This window comes from Volvox carteri, assembly GCF_000143455.1.
Source record: "Volvox carteri f. nagariensis unplaced genomic scaffold VOLCAscaffold_19, whole genome shotgun sequence".
NCBI classification, from domain to species: domain Eukaryota; kingdom Viridiplantae; phylum Chlorophyta; class Chlorophyceae; order Chlamydomonadales; family Volvocaceae; genus Volvox; species Volvox carteri.
In genome coordinates this window covers 366,868-385,869 of record NW_003307562.1, presented here as the reverse complement: position 1 = coordinate 385,869, position 19,002 = coordinate 366,868, and the positions used below count along the sequence as shown (strand labels likewise).

Sequence of the window (19,002 nt, the reverse complement as noted above, 5' to 3'; positions counted from 1 at the left end):
TTTCGTGGTGCGGCGTCTAGGTGAGATAGGATCTTGGGAACCAGCCGTCTTGGTAGAGCGGTATTGGGGGGGCGCCGAGCTGGCTACCCTCCCCCCCTGTGGTTTCCGGAGGCTTGATCGCCCGGCGTTGCCGCAGGGTCTTCCCGTTTGAGTACTTTTCAATTTAGACCCAGTGCTGTGGAAGGGCGCGGACTTGTGCGGTGTTACCCCCTCGACGGGGGCTATCTCCCCTGGACTAGCCCAGGGAGGGAGAGGCGGAGGAGGGTAGTAGTCTCAGGAGGCTGTTTGGCGTCTTGTGGTGTGAGCTCTTTGCGCTCTTTTTTGCGTGAGGATTTTTGAGCTTGGTGACCTCCCCAGCCCGGGAAGACTCGTCGGGCTCCCGGTCGCCCAAGTCCTGGTAGCGAGCTCTCTGAGATGCTCGGTTCGTTCGGTCGGCAGGAAGAGCCCCCCAGTTGCGACTTCGTTTATGTTAGGAGACCAACGGGCATAGATCCCGTCTAGTTGGAGCGCCAAACAAGCGCTGTTGCGTGCCGGCCGTCGTTTCCCGTGCGGCCTGACCCGGGGGCGGAGTGCATGAGACTAACCAGCCGTATGCACCCGCCCCCCGCGCTGTGCTTCGGCCCTGGGCCCCCGGCTTTTCAGCCCACAGTGTAATCAACGTCATACATACATACATACATACATACATACATACATACATACATACATACATACATACATACATACATACATACATACATACATACATACATACATACATACATACATAGGCCCGTGTACGAGCACGCAAGACGAATCGGGCAGAAGTGGGGATGGGCTGATGAACAAGAGACATACTAGCCCGCACAGCTAGCTGAGGCACATCCCGGGGGAAAGACGAACCACGAACTGCTGAAGTGAAGCTGCTGCCAAGGAAAGAGTGTACAAGAGTGTACACACATCCCGGGGGATGAGGTGGACGGGACGGGAGCCTAAGTTGAGGGCAGCTCTTGGGTACTACCTGTGCGTTGGGCAGGCTGATGGGCGCCTCCACGGGCGTGTGGCAAATAGGTTCAGGGCTGCAATCAAGTGAGGGGCGGAAGAGGGAGGGTGTGACACACCGAGAAAAGGTTGGAAGTGAAAGGATGGCAAAGGGCGGAAAAGGACACCGTGGGAAAGGGAGCAGCAACACTGCAAGATACACCACCGCCCACACGTCCTTCCGCCTGTCTACCTGTCTGCCTGTCCGTCTGTCTGTCTACCTTCATCAGCCGACGCCCAGCTACCCCAAACAGCCTCAAGTGTGCGCAAGGGGCTATACTGGTATGAACCGGTACCCATAACACAAGCTGCCACTGGCACAAGCATCCCCACAGGCCCTATTCACGACCGCACACCTGGTCGCCACCAAGCTCTCTGATGGGTCTGCAGTGCCCTGCGCCCGCACCTCGTAGCGGTACCCCATCTCCCCCAACACACGCAGCTTCGAGTCCTTCGCGCTGCCCAGCTTTTCCAAATCGATAAGCCCCGCTGCCTGTACGTCAGTACGTCGCAAAGGATTACGTCAGTTTCTGCATCCGTATATCACGAGCGTGTCGTACGTTGGCACGCAGGCCCACGCTGCCAGGGTATGAAGTCAAGGCCCAGACGGGAATCAGTTCATGAATGACATTAAGTTGGGGGGAATGTTGGAGAGAAGGAGAGAGGTGCGTGTGTGTGAAGGGGCGGGGGGAGCCCCCTAGTCGGGAGCGGTCCCCGGGCGGGCGAAGGGGGGAAACAGCCGGGCCGAGCGGCAGGCGGGACAGGATAGCTCGGGCCCACGCCGGTCTCGTCAGTCCAGCACAGAGAGGGACTCCCAACAAGCTCTCAACAATGACGCTCTCGCATTTGATGACATCAGGGCCTGACAGCCACTGCCTTCTTCTGCCTCTTCGCTCCAGATCTTCAATGGCCCCAACCTGCCACGGTGTTCTAAGCGCGGTGTTCCCTAGTTACCCCATCACAGCAGCTCAACAAAAACTAGTTTCTAAAAGCCGGTAAGCAACGAAGCCCGGTAAGCACCCTTCAGACGAGCAGCCCCACAGACTCACGAAGCCCCAAAACTTGGTTTGGTTGGCGGCATCGTAGCCACACGGCGCGCCGCAGTAGGAATTCACGGCGTGGGGGATGCCAAAAGTCTCGTTGGGAGTTGCTACGGCGACGAAAATGGGTTCCCGGACAATGACGCCGTGTCCACCTTCAAAGAAATGCAGCGGACCGACCAGGGTTCGAGTCCGGTCCTTGACAATCTTCAGAGCGCTCTCTCGGTCGGTTGCTGCATGCAATAATGAGTATTCTAGGAATCGGAACAAACTATTGAAATTGGAACTTGGATGCGAATTCAAAATCGGATTTGGGTCCATGTCGTAAGCAATTCAAACTGGAGACGGGATGCGAGATGTAGCCGTGGGGTGTTGACGGAGTCACAGAGCCTTATATGAGCTTTGCTGATGCCATCGACCTTAACAGCGGCCTCCACAACAAACGCAGACGTGGATGAGACTGGCATACAGCAGGAATCGGTGAAGGGCGGGGTTGGCGCAGGAGGGGAGGAGCCTCCAATAAGTGCCCCAAACGATCCCAGAGCTGGCAAAAAACCCCAACCCACAAAAGTGAGATGTTGTATTTGACACCAATCAAAAGCCCGTTTTCAATCATGGCACATTACTTGGGCGACGCATGGTTGCACATATCGACAAGTCCAAGCCTGTCCCTTCATCGGCGACTTTACCTATCAGGCTCACAATTGAATAGGTCAACGCCCGCAGCGCCGCCATTGTTCCCTTCGAGGGGATAAATGTCCGCAATGACACCGCCGGGGACGTATTCTAACTGTTTGATGGTGCGAAGAGGAACCTGCTCCATCAGAACTGGCGCAAGGCCCGCAAAGACGCTTTGTACGACATTGTACTGCGGGTTGTACTGCACTATGGCAGCCATCAGTTGCACGGGTGCAATAGCGACCGATAGCTGCTGACTGAACCAAATGCTGGTGTCCAGGGCAAGGCTGGAAGCCCGGCTCTGCGCGGGATCGATTTCGGGAGTTGGGCGCTTTGGTTAGGAGGTGGCTTCAGATTTGGGTTTTGGTGTGCGTGACTATGCCTGTGAGCTAACTAGGATGCATATTGTGCGTCCCGCGGATATTGCTTAACTTCTGTCCGCCTGCCGCAGGGTTACCTTTAAAACCCCTGCGAGTTTGAGCGAAAGCCCCATCTTTCGTATGGGCTATTTCTTCTTAGGGGCCCCGCACGGGGCGCAGAGGCTAAAACATGCTGGAGCCCCCGGCAGCCGTTGCCATAGGGATACTTAACGGATGAACAGATAGACCCATGTGGTGTGCCTACCTTGGCGCTGTTCTCCTCGACCCGGCCGATTCGCGTCACTCCCCATGTACCCAGGCCCAGCACCAATCCAAGCACGAACAATGGCCAAAGCAGTGTTGCTGGAAAAGCTCGTATAATACGCCATATCGCCTATGGAGCAACTCAATTAGGGGAGGAGTTGGAAGGAGCCATCTCAACCCAGTCGGCACGAGCTGAACGGGGCGCATAACTCACTGTGCAGTTGGCGATGAGTCTTTTGGCAACCGCATGAAACGCCATTTAAAGCTTAAATTTATACAATATAGTCATCATCAAGTTGAGCAACTGTCATGGAACAACTGTTACAAGTCACAAGCAGCAATTGCATCAACAGTCTGTGAATGCATCCTAAGAACCCCATATCCGCCACGTGCACGTCCTTGTAGGTCACAGTTTTGTAAATCACTCCAGACCAATGCAAAGGGCAGCACCTGCTCGGACTAACAGCCGTCACGCGCCGTGTTGAGGTGTCGAAGAAAGGTAAGGAAACCAGTATGCTTCAAGCTTCGCTTATGCTACTAGACAGGTATCGCTAGTTGAATGTGCGAAACAGCGCACGGTGCTCAATGACACGTACGACGGTTCGGACGATTATCCAGCGCCCACTTTTCTGCAATATCAGTGTGATAATATCGGTTTTGAGAGAAAAGTCTCACCATGACATGATGTACTCGTGCCTGTGAGAGTCGTTAAACTCTACTTGGTACTCTGCTTTTCTTCGTTCTGATACTTCGTGGTCAGCCCAACAGCGCGTTTATTACCTTTTTAACTACCGTCAGACGCGCTTTCCTTGCAAGCTAACCTTTTCAATTGCTTTCCGATAAAACCTGTCTATATGTGTGCGTCGGTATACTCACTTTTGCAAAAACGATAACCACAATTCTACAATTCATACCCCGTTTGTTGACATGCAGACACCCGTTTCTGAGTACTCTAAGACTGCTCGTTTAGGGCGTTGCACACGAGCCGGTCGGTCTCCACTGTAACAGCTACAACTCTAAGACTCGGCGGGTAACTCCCAGTACCGCACCACATGCCATTGCCATGAGTCCTACCTGACTAAATCGTTAAGATCGTCAAAGTCACGTCAAGTTAAGTTCTTTGCTCTCGGGCGCAGCGGTGTCGCTTATGAAATGACTGCTAGGCACGCAGAACAATGCGAGCACCCGGGACAGTTGGTAACAGGTTTGGAAAGCGGCATCGCGAAGGCCAAACCTACAAGGGCCCTCATCTCAAGCTAACGTGCAAGTGCCTATTAGTACCGCACACACAGATGACTGGATAGCCGCACGACACAGATGTTGCCGCACCCGAAACACAAATCTTACGTAACCCTTCGTTGTGCTTCCCCAAGACGTAAAGCCTGTGCGGCGCGCAGGCCTGAGTTCGATATGGATGACGATAACGTCCCATGTGTGCGTGTGTCTTCAATATGTCCGTGCACGCATGTCAAGCGTTGCTTCGAAACACGACATGGGCAGTTAGTAAGGGCACCCATGCCGTGATAGCCGTGCTTGGAAGGATCGCCAACATGGCCCATTTAAAACGGGCCATGTTCTACTTAGGAATGGCTAATACAGATCGTTCCAGCCAGCAGCGCCGAGATTTTTAGTCCATCCGAAATCCTGGTTGCAACCCAGATCATGTCCTCTGCCCATTAAACAAATGCTATTAATAATTTTTAAATACATATGTAGATAGCCAAGGCAGGCGCCTGGGACAGTGTGAGTAGCTGTCGAAAAATCGCGCCTAGGATTACTACCCTATAACAGGCAGACAGCACTCCATAGTATCAAGCGCCGCGAATGCTCCTCAATTCTCAGCTACACCCTCTCCCTCAGTGACGTGAGGTTATCCCAACAACACGCTGAACCGCGCCCTCAACATCACTCATCCTGCACCAACAGCGCGTGAATGCGTGCACAGGCCGGCGTCGCCGTATTCGCCCCCAACGCCACACCAACCACCCCAGTCGTTTGTGTCAACGAAGGTCGACGAAAAACCACCACCACTACACCACTGTAACCGAAAACCCAACGGCCATGTGCCCTACCTACATCGCACCATCACTGCCACCAGCCAATTTGAAGCCAAGGCACGCGGTTCAAGGGGGATGCTCGTCAGCTCGCTCGCTTCCATGGGCTCGACCGAAAGCCACAAGAAGCCGGAGCCAGGCAGGGGCGCCAAAGCAATTCATGGAGAAGACTGGGAGGGAAATGGGTGAGGGCTTCCATGATCTGCTGACGCGGTGTGTGTATCTGTATGCGTTTATGTACTTGTGCGTCTCCTGTTAGGGGGCAACCTTTCCACAGGACGACGCGCTCAGCGATGCATGTGCTGCAGGAATGCAAGTAGGTTGAGAAGGCTGGTGTGACCTCATTCCCCTCTCTAACGCCAGAGACCGACAGACATACATACATTGCGACTTCGTTTCTATTAGGAGACCAGCAAGCATACATCCCGTCTAGCTGGAGCGCCAAAATCCCGGAGGGGAGCGCTGTTGCGTGCCGGCCGTCGTTTCCCGTGCGGCCTGACCCGGGGGCGGAGTGCACAAGACTAACCAGCCGTATGCACCCGCCCCCCGCGCTGTGTTTCGGCCCTGGGCCCCCGGCTTTTCAGCCCACAGTGTAATCACCGTCATACATACATACATACATACATACATACATACATACATACATACATACATACATACATACATACATACATACATACATGATGTTTCGGCTTCGGCCCCCGGCTCTCGCGGCCCACAGTGTAATCTAAGTCATACATAAAAACATGATGCAAAGACAGACAGCCAGACAAAAATGCAGACCGACCAACCAAGGCCGCCAAACGAAGAGCTGGCTGCGTGGCGAAGGTTCGCCGAATGAAATCCAGTGTGCATCACAAGACCGAAGCATAAAGCAAAGGGAGCGTTGCAGCTTCCCCGGTGCCACCACCCAGTCCCTGACACACCCAATCAGCAACAGCATCAGCGGCAGTCACAGCAGCAGTAGCAGCAACAGCAGCGGAGCAGCAACCCCAACGTTTCGTCCAAATGATTCAATCCAATAATTCTAACACCCCCCCTTAATTCACAGTTTCCTGAACTAAGCAATCGATAGATCTCCTGCAATTAGGGCTGGTAGCCCCGGCCCTGGAAGGAAGGCCTTAACATAGGAAAACCGGAAGTGTCACATTATCGCTCTGCCTGCACCAGCCGTCCCTACTGTCCTCCTTCATATGTCTAGCAATGCAGAACGTGCGTCACTAATGAAAGCGGCCAGGTCCTATTGGGACGTGAACAGGCGAACAGGCTTCAATACAACTTGGTAGTAAGGCCCGGGAGAGGGGGAACGGCTCAAGTCCAGGGAGGACAGCTCTCGCGAGGCGCCCTCAGACAAATCCCAAGCTCTCTTCACCCCCAAGCTCTCTTCATCCCCAAGCTCTCTTCACCCCCAAGCTCTCTTCATCCCCAAGCTCTCTTCACCCCCAAGCTCTCTTCATCCCCAAGCTCTCTTCACCCCCAAGAAAATATTCTCCCCCCAAACCCGCCCGCCAACCCAGCCACGCACACTTGGCCCCCACTGCAACAGCTCAAAAGCCCATGCATTACTAATATGCATACTTGCACACTACCCACAGATGCACCAACCAACACATGTACGATGCAGTTCAAAACATGACTTCCATACATTTGTTCTTAGGCTCCATTTGCAGGCCATTGGGTTCTGATTATGTCTAGTTCGGTGGGTTCTGGCTCAGGTGCCTGATGGCTGCACCGCAACCGCAGCCTGGCGGGGCGTCTGCTGAGCTTGCATCTTAAAGCTTCGAGACTCGGCAAGCGCATGCGAATCTGCGGTGTAGTGGTGGTAGTTGTCCATGAAGCAGGTCATGAGCGGCTGAGTTCCCGGGAATGCGCTGCACAGCGCGTGCAGCAGCGGCAGCGCTACAAAGTCGTAGAACCCGACTTGGCTCTTGCTGACTCCCTGCTTGGCCCGGTCAAAGAGGGGGCTGATGGGGATTCCCAGCTGCCGCTCCTTGTCGCCCTGGCGAAAAAACTCCTCCTCCAAGCTAGAGAGCCACCTGAAGGTGGAGAGGGAGAGGGAGAGGGAGAGAGACAAGGAAAGAGAGGTAAACAGAGCGGAAAACACCCAACGGCGACCAGGAACCCTCAAGTCACTCCAAAAAGCAAAGCCTCCTCCAAGCACAGAACGAGTTACGAGTTGAAGTTGTGATATCATTGCTCCGGGGGCACGTGTGAGTGCGTAAGGGCAAACATGGAAGCATGAACACTGTGCAAGACTCCTAGATGAACAGTAAGAGACGTATCCTAGTTCTTCCACCTTTCCCTTCCCCCTGTCTTGACCCATGAAGCGCAAGTGGCACATGTTACCTGCGCAGCATACATCACTTTGTCATGTCTTCTCCCCCCATACACACATGCATTTACACCATAAACGTATGTACACCATAAATATTCAAGGTGAATATACATGTACACAACTCTATACATCCACACAAACAGACGCGGCCTCACCGCTTGTGCACTTCAAAGCCCTCCCCCAGGTGACCCAAATCCGCCGCCTTGATGACCATCTGCAAACTGAGCAGCCGCTCCGTCTCGTCCAACGGTTTCGGAGCCATGTCAAGCATTGACGGCGAGGCAATCGATACCGCAGGGAGCTCCAAGCTACAGAAAAGCGTACCGGGTCGGAAAAGGCGGGCCGGGGGATTGGAACGAAAGAAGACTGCTCTCTAACCAGCATCATTACCACCACGGAGGTGATGTGGGTCAGCCGGAGCCTACAAACAGCAGAATGTGCGGCTTTCTCCGCAGGATGCATAACTAATAATGAGGAGTCATAACAAGCCACAAGAGGAGTCATGTTGTAAGGACTCATAGCGGGTAGGTTCATGCTGTTCCCTAACAGCCACCCAAAGGCAGCTCCTAAAGGCAGCCCCTAAAGGCAGCTCCTAAAGGCAGCCCCTAAAGGCAGCTCCTAAAGGCAGCCCCTAAAGGCAGCTCCTAAAGGCAGCCCCTAAAGGCAGCTCCTAAAGGCAGCCCCTAAAGGCAGCTCCTAAAGGCAGCCCCTAAAGGCAGCTCCTAAAGGCAGCCCCTAAAGGCAGCTCCTAAAGGCAGCTCCTAAAGGCAGCCCCTAAAGGCAGCTCCTAAAGGCAGCTCCTAAAGGCAGCCCCTAAAGGCAGCTCCTAAAGGCAGCTCCTAAAGGCAGCCCCTAAAGGCAGCTCCTAAAGGCAGCTCCTAAAGGCAGCTCCTAAAGGCAGCTCCTAAAGGCAGCTCCTAAAGGCAGCTCCCAAAAGCAGCTCCTAAAGGCGCCCCCGGAAGAGGAGCCCCATGCGACCACCCACCTGGCTTTACAGTCTGCGGATGTCGCCCCCACTGACCCTGAGGGCGGAGGGCCTCCTGCCACTGCAGCGGGTTTGTTGTAGCTAGCGAGCCTGTGAACGGTGCTGAAATGGCTAAGCAACGAAAAGTGCTGCTTCATGTCCGTTGCGAGCACCATTTCTATGACCTGCATCAGTGGTAGCGGCAGCAGAATGATAGCAATCATGACAATAAAATTACTGCAGCGGGACAGAGGGAGGAGGTCTTAACGAACAGCAACAAATGGTTGCAGCCCCTTAGCAACCCCTTAGCTCTGTGAAGCGGAGGTTGAGGGTTTTGCGGCCCTGACTAGGCTCCGGCTGACCCGCATTGTTTGGCTTCGGCCCATACACACAGTGCTGGGTTATGAGATTTATGTACCGTTGGGTGTTGAGTTATGATTCGTAAGGTTCGATTGCAACAGCATTCAATAACAAAAGCAGCAGCAGCAGCAGCAGCAGCGGCTGCGGCCATGGGAGGAAGGGCAGCAGGAAGGTATAGCATAGACGCTGACTGGCGCGCGGTAAACTGGTATCAGAAAGGCAGGGGATCCTGCGCCCTGCTATTACTGAGGGCAAGAAGCGGAAGAACCTAATGGTCGAAACCCAGAGCATGGAGCTCCGAAACCCATATTATAAAAAACCCAGCCCCGCACGCATAGGCACTGAGCACATGGCACAATATACCTGTTTTCTAAAAGTGGACTTCTGGTCCGTCGTCAGCGGCGCCAACACGTCTAGGCCCGTGCGGCGCATGCAGCTGAACGCCGCCGCTGCATGGTGGTTTTCCAGCGGTGACTTGTCGTTGTACCTGACCGCCAGCGGGTCCGATGTGGCCACCAGGAAGTCGTTTGTGAGGCCCGGGTGCCCGTAGTCGTGAACGATCGCCGCAAAGTACGCCGCCAGCAGCCCCAGCTGGTCGAGGTAGTGCACGTGCAGCTGCGCGCCGTGGATGATGACGTGCAGGGTTTGGAGCACGTCCGCGGCGTGGGTGGCGTTGTGGTAGGGGTTGTCGTTGTAGCCGGCCTCGATGTGGCGAAGCAGCCTAGAAGGGGGGGCCGGGAGAGAAACGGGAGGGTAAGAGGCGGGTAAGAGGAAGATAGGGCAGCGGGTCAGGGGAGTGGCATGCACACATGCAGTCGTTACGTAAAACATCTAGAAGGGAACGGGGAAGACCGCATTCGTAGGAGCTCCAGCAGCCACACCGGCACACCGCCGATGGACAAGGCACAGACAGACGGACGCACCTTGCCAGCACTGCCGGTTTGAGTTTAAGATTCGTAATGAGCCCGGCTCTTTGTATGAGGTAGAATCCCAGTGCCGAGAGCGGGTGGCCGTGTGTGACGTCGCGAAGTCGCCAAGTGTCAAACTGCCAGGAGTCCGCTTGTGCGAGTACCCGCTCCACCTGTGTGTGTGGGGCGGGGGGGCGGAAGTGGGGGGGAGAGAGGGGAAAGAGAGGCGGGGGAACAACGGATGAGCGAAGGGAAAAGTCAACAGATCAGGGCACAGCGGATAATAGCACAGGGAGTAGGGATAGAGGGGAGGAGGAAGGGGAACATGTGATGCAAAATGCCAAAGAAACAACAACAGATGCCCTATCACCGCACAAGCTTAAGAGGCCAAAACACACAGGATATGTATCCGTAGCGGCTGCAAAACAAAACAAAATAAGACAAAACAAAACAAGACAAAAACGAGTAAAAAGGACGCAAGAAAAAACAAACGCCGCCTTGACCGTGCCTCAAGCTGACAAAGCTGCAAGCCCATCCCACCAAAGCGAGAACACACAACTCGACATGGTCGTCAAACTGGTAACCGGACTGACCTCCTCAATGACGGGAGCGGGCGGGGTGGGAGGCTTCTTGGCAATCATTGTCGCTATCGTGGCGCCGCCGAGCCCCGTGATGCTTCTCCGGCTGACCGTCGCAGCCCAAAGCCGGCCGTTCATAAAGCCATTTCCCCCGTGCGCTTCCGAATTCCCCCCGTGTAAGAGCGTGATGGCGTCGGGGTGGTTGTTGCTGCTGCTGAACGTTTTGCTCTGGCCGCCTCCGCCACCGCCTCCGCCCCCATCCGGACCGTCCGCTATGCTGACACTAAGCAATGCACTTTTGCGCCGTGCTCCGCGAGATAAGCCGAAGAGGCTCGTGTGCGAGTCGCCTTTGCGCGGTGGTCGCCGTATGGAAGGCCCGGCAGCAATGGGAGCGGCGGCGGCGACGGGAATGTTGGCAGAGGTTCCTGGCGGCCCCACTGCACCGCTGCCGCCGCCGCCGCCGCCGTGCGTGCCGCCGTCGTCCGTTACTCGTACATTGCTGGTGCTAATCGCGCTCGAGTTTGCTACGGCGATTCGATCCTGTCCAACGTCAGCGGGAACGACTTTCCCTGGAGTTGACGTCGCCGCCGGCGACGCTTCCCCAACAGCGCCGGCGGCCGTCAGAACGCCGCTCCCGCCGCTGCTGCCTGCCGCACTTGCCCCGCCACCGCCGCAGCTGCCACCGCCGCCGCCTGTCGTACAGCTCGTTTGACGACCCAGCGGCGACGCCGTCACCTGCATCTGCTCTGGGCTGCCACAGCGCCAGCTGTTCTGCCGTACCATATGGGATGCAGCGCGCCCAAAGATGCTGGTGTTGGATGGACGGGGGCTAATCGCCACCTCCGTCTCATGGGTTGGTAACGCCGCATCCGACGCGGCGTCGCTCATGTCAGGCCCACTGTCGTACCAGCCCCCCTGCGGCGCCAGGATCATCGCTAGCGCCCCTGCAACAACGAAGATAACCAAGCACGCACGTATATTGGATGTGTACGGCAAAAGGTACGGCACCAGATACCCATGGAGCAGCTTCCGCGGCGTTATGGGGCATGACACTCGCATAAGAATGATGTCCGTCTCCCCCCTCCGCCACCGCCGACGCCACCGCCGGAGGAAGGACCGGCACCAGGCAGGGCCTTAATCCCCTCTTGCCCTTGTGGAATCTCGTGGCTTCAAAAGGCACCAGCAACATGACAACCCCCCCCCATTCCCCCACACACCTGAAAGCGTCGCATAGTCGTGCTGGCCCAAGGTCAGAGACTTGTGGAGTACGGCACCGGATCGCAGCTCTCCCCCTGCGCGCCACAAGAAGTATATAATAGATGCTATGGTGGCATTGGTGCTATGGTGGCATTGGGGTTCTTGGGGGGTGAATGGCGCCCATAGCATATCCCACTCCGCACCTTCCGCTGCATCCTCCGCATCCGAAATGGCGGACGACATGCTGAAAGAGAACTTCCCACCCAGCTGGTGAATCAGCGCCTTAGTCACGTCGTCCTGCAGGCGGCGAAAACACACACAGGTGTTCTTCAATGCCATCCCATATCATGAGCGACCCCCCCTCACCGCCCCCTCACTCACATCCAAGTTGGCGTCCCGTAGCTGGCTGCTCAGGTTGAGCGGCTGGTATATGTCCATGTTCTGCAGGATCTGCTGCCGGATGAGCACAATGTCCCGGATGTCCGGGGTGACGCCCTCCAGCAGCTCCCCCAGGAGGTTCAACAACACGTCCGCGGTGGTGGCACCTGCGGCTGGAGTGTGAGATGGCCACATGAGGTGTCAGTTGCGGTGTCAGGACAGTGGCACCTGGCGGTGCCTTCTTTGCACATTGCTTTTTTGCACATGGGTTACACACACACAGACATCGTTCCCTCCACACACACACACACACAGACATCGTTCCCTCCACACACACACACACAGACACACGCATGTATACAAGCCCTGCATGGCCTGGCCCTGCCACCCCACACACCCGTTGATCAGGTCCCACCCCCACATCCCCGCCCCCACCCCACACGCACCTGTGTCCATGATCTTGGGACCCAGCCGCCACTCCGCATTGTATTTCTTGAGGTGGTCGATCATCTCCCTGGGCAACAGTGCTTCCAAGAGGACCTGGTGTTGCCGCCTGAGGACACAACGGCCACACACACGCTTACATCATACATACATACGTACATACAGTGCTCTACCCGCCCATCTGCCGACCCACTGCCGTACATAGACCGCCGTACAAACAAAAAGAAAAGCGGTAACGCTTACCTGGAGACCAGCATGGCAAACATGAGCAAGGAGATAGTTAGCGCCAGGAGTATAACTCCCACCAGCAGGGGCGGGTACCAGGCGGGCACCCAGCCCTCCTTGGGGGCCACCCGCAGCACCCACTGCGCGGCGACACAACAGCAGTAGCAGCAGCAGCAGTAGCAGCAGCAATAAGAACAGCACCAATAGCAAACAAAATATAGCAGTAACTGCAGTAGCAGCAGCAGGAAAAAGAACAGCGACAGCAGGGGCGGCACTGCTAACCGCGGCAGCGGCACCACCGCCACCACGACCAGGGAGACTCAGAACTACTACATGTCGTCTACTACCCTATCAGCCCACACCGCCATCAAGCTATGAGCCAGCAGCCTGGGCGCCCCTCCATGCCACCTTCCCAATACATCTCGCTCTCGTAACTTCGGCGGGATTTCCTCGTACCTCGGGATTTCCCTTTTCCTTGGCTTACACAGCCAAGGAACAGCCATGTATCCGCATGGATATATCCCACAGCTCAGTTCGCTTAAACCCATGCACCCACCATCGTTTGTGGCAGACTGACGTCCACATGCACGGGGTTGCGCGGCAGGGTGCTGCTGCGCGCGACCGTGGTCATATTGGAGGTGTCGGGTACGGCCTTGTCCGGCAGCCAGTTGGGAGCCAACAGCTCAAAGTTGTAGCCGGATGCGGCCATAGCGCGCAGACGCGAGTCAGGGCAGTTGTGCAGGGTCTTGAGCTCCACCAGGGCTGTGGACTGCACATGTGGGTGGTGATGCGTTGGTGTGGGTGTGTGTAGGGGGGGGAAAGGGGAGGCGAAATGAACTACGAGCAAGTGAAGCTCAGCCCCCGTAGGGGGGGAAGGGGAGGGGAAAATTAATTAAACGGAGGCTGTGGTTGCGTTGTCGGGGGGTTAAGACGAACCACTGGTGAATGGAGCAGATGCAAAAGGCGGGTATCCCAGGAGAAGGTGATTGCTGCAGGAAAGGTGCCCTGGGGGGGGGAAAGACGAACCACGAACGAGTGAAGCTGCTGCCGAGGGAGGGAGGGGGAAGTGTGTATGCAGCAAAGCCAACGTGGGAAACAACTGTGCGCGGACTGACGCTCGAAGCCGCAAACTGCCATACAAGTCCAAAGCGATGGGGAGAGGAAGAGGGAGGTGGGAGGGAGGTGGGAGGTGGGAGGGGGGGAGGGGGGGAGGGGGGGACCATACCATGATGCAAGGAACATATATATTACGGCGCCGGGAAGGGGAGGAGAATGGCGATGTAGGGCAGCCCGACAACGGGCTAGGAAAGCTCCCAATGGGGTGGTTGAATTGGCGCAGGATAGCGAGATGGCTCCAGGGAAGGGTTCCAATAACTATCTTCCTATAACTCCTGACCCTGTCCAGCCATCACGTTCTGTAGCCGTACATCAGCCGTACTCCCGCCTTCCCGTCCGCCCACACAACCCGACCCCGCGTCTCTCTTTCATCTTGTTCCCACTCATCCTTCGTACACACACATACAACCATACACAGGCACCAGCTCCCACCTGCGGCACAGAGCTCATTGAAACACACGCATACACACGCACGACTTACAAAGCCCCAAAACTTGGTGCCGTTTTCTGGGTCGTAGCACAAGCTGCCGCAGTTGGCGCTCAGGTTGTACGGCGAGCCCCACGTGTCCCCGGCGTCGGCGACCCGTATGAACACAGCCAGGCGGGCCCGCACGCCAAACCCTCCCTGGATGAATGTCAGCGGACCCATCAGGGTCACGCCACCTTTGCGCCGCATCGTTTCCAACGTCCCCGGCAGTAAAGGCTCCTCTGCAGCAACAGCAGCAATAGCAGCAGCAACAGGAAGACAGGCGCACACAAACTTACTACAAATATTTTACCCAGCGGGTTTGTGGACGAGTAGATGATTACGGCCTTGGGCGTCCTACCTTACGTTTCCAAATCGATTTCCCCCCCCCCACAAATCCCCCCCTCTCACCGCCGCACTGCGTTCCTCCGTCCCACCCCCGTTCCTTTCTACTGTGTAGGAAACAACATTCCACAATGTACATGACATTGCTACAGTACGGTAGTGTCACTGCACGTGCTGTTGCTGCGCTTGCTGCTGCTGCTGCCGCTGCGTGCGCTGCTGCTACTGCGCCTGCATCGTCGTGTTTACCACCGGTACACCCAGACCGGTGCCCGCCACCGCAGCAGTAGCCGCTTCTCCTCTCCTCACAACTAGAGAGCGGAGTCCAAAAGCGTCCAAAGCCCCGCACTTGATTACAATACAAATCATAAAAGACCTATAGAGTCAAACTCACACACCCAGGGTCTAGGAACTGACACTAGAATAGGGTAGGATTCGAACCCCCGCCCCCTACAAAGGCAGCCTTCTGCACACGCATGTGTATGCCTGTTTCCGGCACAGTTCCCCGGTGCGCCCGCCACCCCAAAGCACGGCTCCAAAGCCTGATCCGGCTCCGGAACTCGGAATATATGCGTGTGTGCTCAACAACCGCAACCCGACCCCGACTCTCAACGCGACCCGCCCGTGAAAACTACCCCCCAAAGTCCGAAAAGTTTTGCATATCTTCCCGCCCTTCCCCCCAAACCCCCTTTCCCCACAAGGAGGTTACCACGCTAGGGTTAGTGTCCTCACCGAAGAGGTCCCGACCCAGCGCCAGATCGTTTCCCTCCTCCGGGTAGACCATCTGGATGACCCCGTTGGGCGCCAGCTGCAAGCTGCGGAGCGCACCCGGGGGAGCCTGGGGCGGAGAAGCAAACAGAGGGGAGGGGGTTAGGAAACAGATTGGGACAGAAGGCCAGACAGCCACGCAAGGATGGGATGAATGCGACGAAGGAGGGATCGGGAGTTACCAACGTGCGTACCGACGTGCGGGCGAGATTCCAAGAGGCAACGAGGGGCCCTACAGCACATCCAACCCTACCCAAACACCAAGAAATCTGTGGCCCACTGAGGCCTATACTCTTCGCACCCACAGTCATGCCCACAACAACACCAACACCTGATCCCCTCCCTCCCCTTCCTTCCCTTCCTTTCCCTCCCCTCTTCCCTCCCCCTCTCCTCTCCCCTCCCTCCATATCTCACTCAACCTTCACCCACCAGTGCAAATAGCTCAGGTGCCGACTTGTTAAACAGCATCTGAACCTTCGAGAAGGTCGGGTCTTGTCGGATCACGACTGACAGAGAGATGACGGGCGCGTACGAGTCGATGATGGACTGCCGGTACCACGTTGCAACGTCAGTGGCTAGGGCACTGACACGATCCTAGGGGGGGGGAGGGGAAAGACGAACCACGAACGAGTGAAGCTGCTGCCAGGGCAAGAGTGTACCAGACGTAGGACTGACCAAACGGCGTTCTTAAAGTGCGGCGACCTCGGGATGACGTAGTGAAGAAGATGTCGGAAAACTACCTAACTAGCCACCAAGACTGAGATAACCGCGGAAGAAAAGCAGTAATGCCAAGCCGTAAAGAAGTAAAGGTAGGTGTAGAGGCGGCGGTAAAGTAATAAAACACTGCTGAGGTGAAGCTGGAATAAAGTTTGCCGTCGGCCTGGCGGCGGCATTGACGAGGTTTGGCAAAGAACTGGCTGCGTAGCTGGTAATAAAAAGCTGGTGATATGCAAGTGCTCCTCCCACCCACCCCAAAAAAACGCGCGACCGACCCGACCGACCCGACTAGCGGGGGAAGGGGAGGGGGAGGGGGGAAAGACGAACCACAGGAGAGTGAAGGGATAGACAGTGCATTTTGCGAACCGGCCGACAGAGTCACCACTGGGGTGTGGGTCGCTAGGCCATAAGCAGGTTGGCCATGATAATAAGCTGGCCATGATGACCATCACGACATTGTGTGGAGTCTGCAGTCGGGTGTGTTAGGCGGGGTCGGTTCCGTTAGGCGCGGTTGGGTCTGGTAGCCCAGCTTGGCAATTGTCGCCATGTTGTGGGCAACGGACGGAGGTGCTACCATGCTTAATTGTCGAAAACCTGGGGGTAACGGCCAACAGTATCAATGTTTTCATGGGCAACTCTACCGGGGAACTACACCCACCCTGGAGCCCAGAGTCACCGCCGCCCCTGTGGAGCCCAGAGTGACCATCAGGCTCGTCAGGCTCCGCCTGCTGCCCGTTCCTTAACTCCTCTAGTGAGGTGTTTTCGAGTGCACACCGCACCCAGCTCGGTGGGTTCGACCTGGTGGACCCGGTGGTAGCCGCCAACCGCACCGTTCCGTTCCGTTCCGTGCATAGGACGCTCTGCCAAATCCCTTTCCTCCGCGTCTAACGACCTTGGCCACTGTTACGCGCCAAAAAAAACCGTCTTGACGCGAACGCCGCAAGTCTCCAGCTTCAACCGTATGCCGCAGTCCGGAATACTTAAGGCTTACGTGGTTACCCGAGGACCCGCCCTTCAGCAGAGTTATACCTTTGTGCTTTCCGTCGTCGCCTGCGCCACGCGGTTCACGCTCCACACGCCCGCCAGAAGTAAGGCCGCTAGGACCAGCAGCGGCCAGATGATCGTCGAGGGGTAAGGTTTTAAAATTTTCCATATAGCCTGCATTTATGCCATTTGCCTCTTTGTAGTAAGAGCCTTACAAGGCCTCCCGCTGAGCATGGTCGCAATAGCAAGCTCGACAATTCACCAGAGGAAAATGACAAACGAACATATGAAGAACATAACGAAACGTCTCTATAGTATAACGGTTGTCAGATGTGCCAGGCCAGCACGGAAGCTTATCCCGGACACTGTTTGGGTGCCAGCATACACGACCGATGGCAAAAGAGGAGGTGGTAACTGCAGTTATAACCCACCAATGCTTCCGTGGCTATGCGCTGCTGCTGGCGCTGTGCCCAGGACAGCTTAGGTGCTTTACAGAAGGAGGAGACGGCCCTCAGAAGCTCCTGGCCCTGCACTCCTGCCACTGGCACACTTGGGTCTGTACTCATGCTGCAAGCTCTCGTCGGCGTCGGGTCAGCGGTACCATTTTAACGATGCAACATGTACTTGAGTGCAACATGGTTATCAACATCGAACAATATAGTTGTAAGCATATAACCTATATGAGTAGCGCAAGTGAAGTCAACAACGTTATACAGGTTGAGGGAGCGCCGTAACAACAGTCGCCTAACAGATGCCACTCCCCAGGAATCTGCGCCTTTGCATTCAAAGCATTGCCTATCATAAGGTTTCACATCCCCTTAGTGCTCAGGGTGCGTTACAGAAGGTAGGACAGGGTGCTAATCACTGACCAGTGCTGTTAACTTGTTAGCCTGTGACCTCTACAAGTCGCGACCTGCGAGATGCGCTGCTTTTGCCAGGGCAAACGTGGTAAGGGTTGTAAGCTAAAAACAACCGCAACCGTAACCGGACATAAACCAAATCGTACTAAAAGTTCGGAATTAACTGAGACCCACTCTCCGCGTTAACTTCCCCGCCATCACCCTTGCAGCATGCCTCTCCATCTCTGCCAGCCAAACCTATATAAGCCCTGTGCACTTCACAATTGTCTGCACTGCCTGCTGCGCATAAGGCCGTTGATAATCTGCTTCCTCGACGCGCTTCCGGACTTCAACAGGAGCAACATTATGCACACGCACAGGTTTGCCGTTGCAGGTCTTACGGAAGAGGCGACATGGAATTGAACCTCGCGGTCTGGAAGCTTCTATTCCTTGCCAATCCTGCCCTGCCAAACCCTTATTCCGCCAGGAATAGACTATTCCTCCAGGGTTCTGCTACCCCCTTGCTACCGCCGAGCGAGTACCGGTAACCGGGAGCCCCAGGCAGCAAGAAACTGGCAGCTTTCTGGACTCCTATGGAACGCCCCCCCTAGGGAGCGCACACCCTCAGCATGTGACACTGCCGTAACGAAGCATGGGTCCATGGCCGACGAGCACTGAGCTACTGATACCGTATTCAGTTGCCTTCCGTGGTTTGCCTTCCAAGGTTTTTCAGCTTTCCTTACTGCAGCGTGGTGCAGCCATATGCCCACGGGAGCCATTCCAATAGCAGCTAGGATCTCGTCAGTTAGGATGTGGTAGGTGTAGGTAGCACCATAGGGGTTATGTGGAGCGCAATTCACTTACATACTGGAAGTGGAGTTGGGCGATGGAATTACGGAGCCAGTCAACCACTTCAACAGCAACAGCATCCTAAATGCATCAAACAGAAAAACTTCAACGGCCTGT

General features: G+C 55.9%; 2 protein-coding genes across 2 annotated transcripts; both read right to left on the bottom strand.

The window, feature by feature from the left end:
• Positions 1–2,745: 2,745 nt before the first annotated feature.
• Positions 2,746–3,620, bottom strand: VOLCADRAFT_90961 (uncharacterized protein; the record flags this gene model as incomplete). The annotated part of the gene is made up of 3 exons (XM_002950464.1): positions 2,746–3,039; positions 3,363–3,491; positions 3,576–3,620. The coding sequence occupies 3 exons, from the start codon at positions 3,618–3,620 to the stop codon at positions 2,746–2,748; spliced, it is 468 nt and encodes a 155-aa protein (XP_002950510.1).
• Positions 3,621–7,126: 3,506 nt separating this feature from the next.
• Positions 7,127–10,173, bottom strand: pde7 (3'5'-cyclic nucleotide phosphodiesterase; the record flags this gene model as incomplete). The annotated part of the gene is made up of 5 exons (XM_002950463.1): positions 7,127–7,451; positions 7,906–7,982; positions 8,798–8,899; positions 9,438–9,795; positions 9,998–10,173. Coding segments are annotated over 5 exons (1,038 nt in total), but the record flags the coding sequence as incomplete, so codon positions are not given.
• Positions 10,174–19,002: the final 8,829 nt, after the last annotated feature.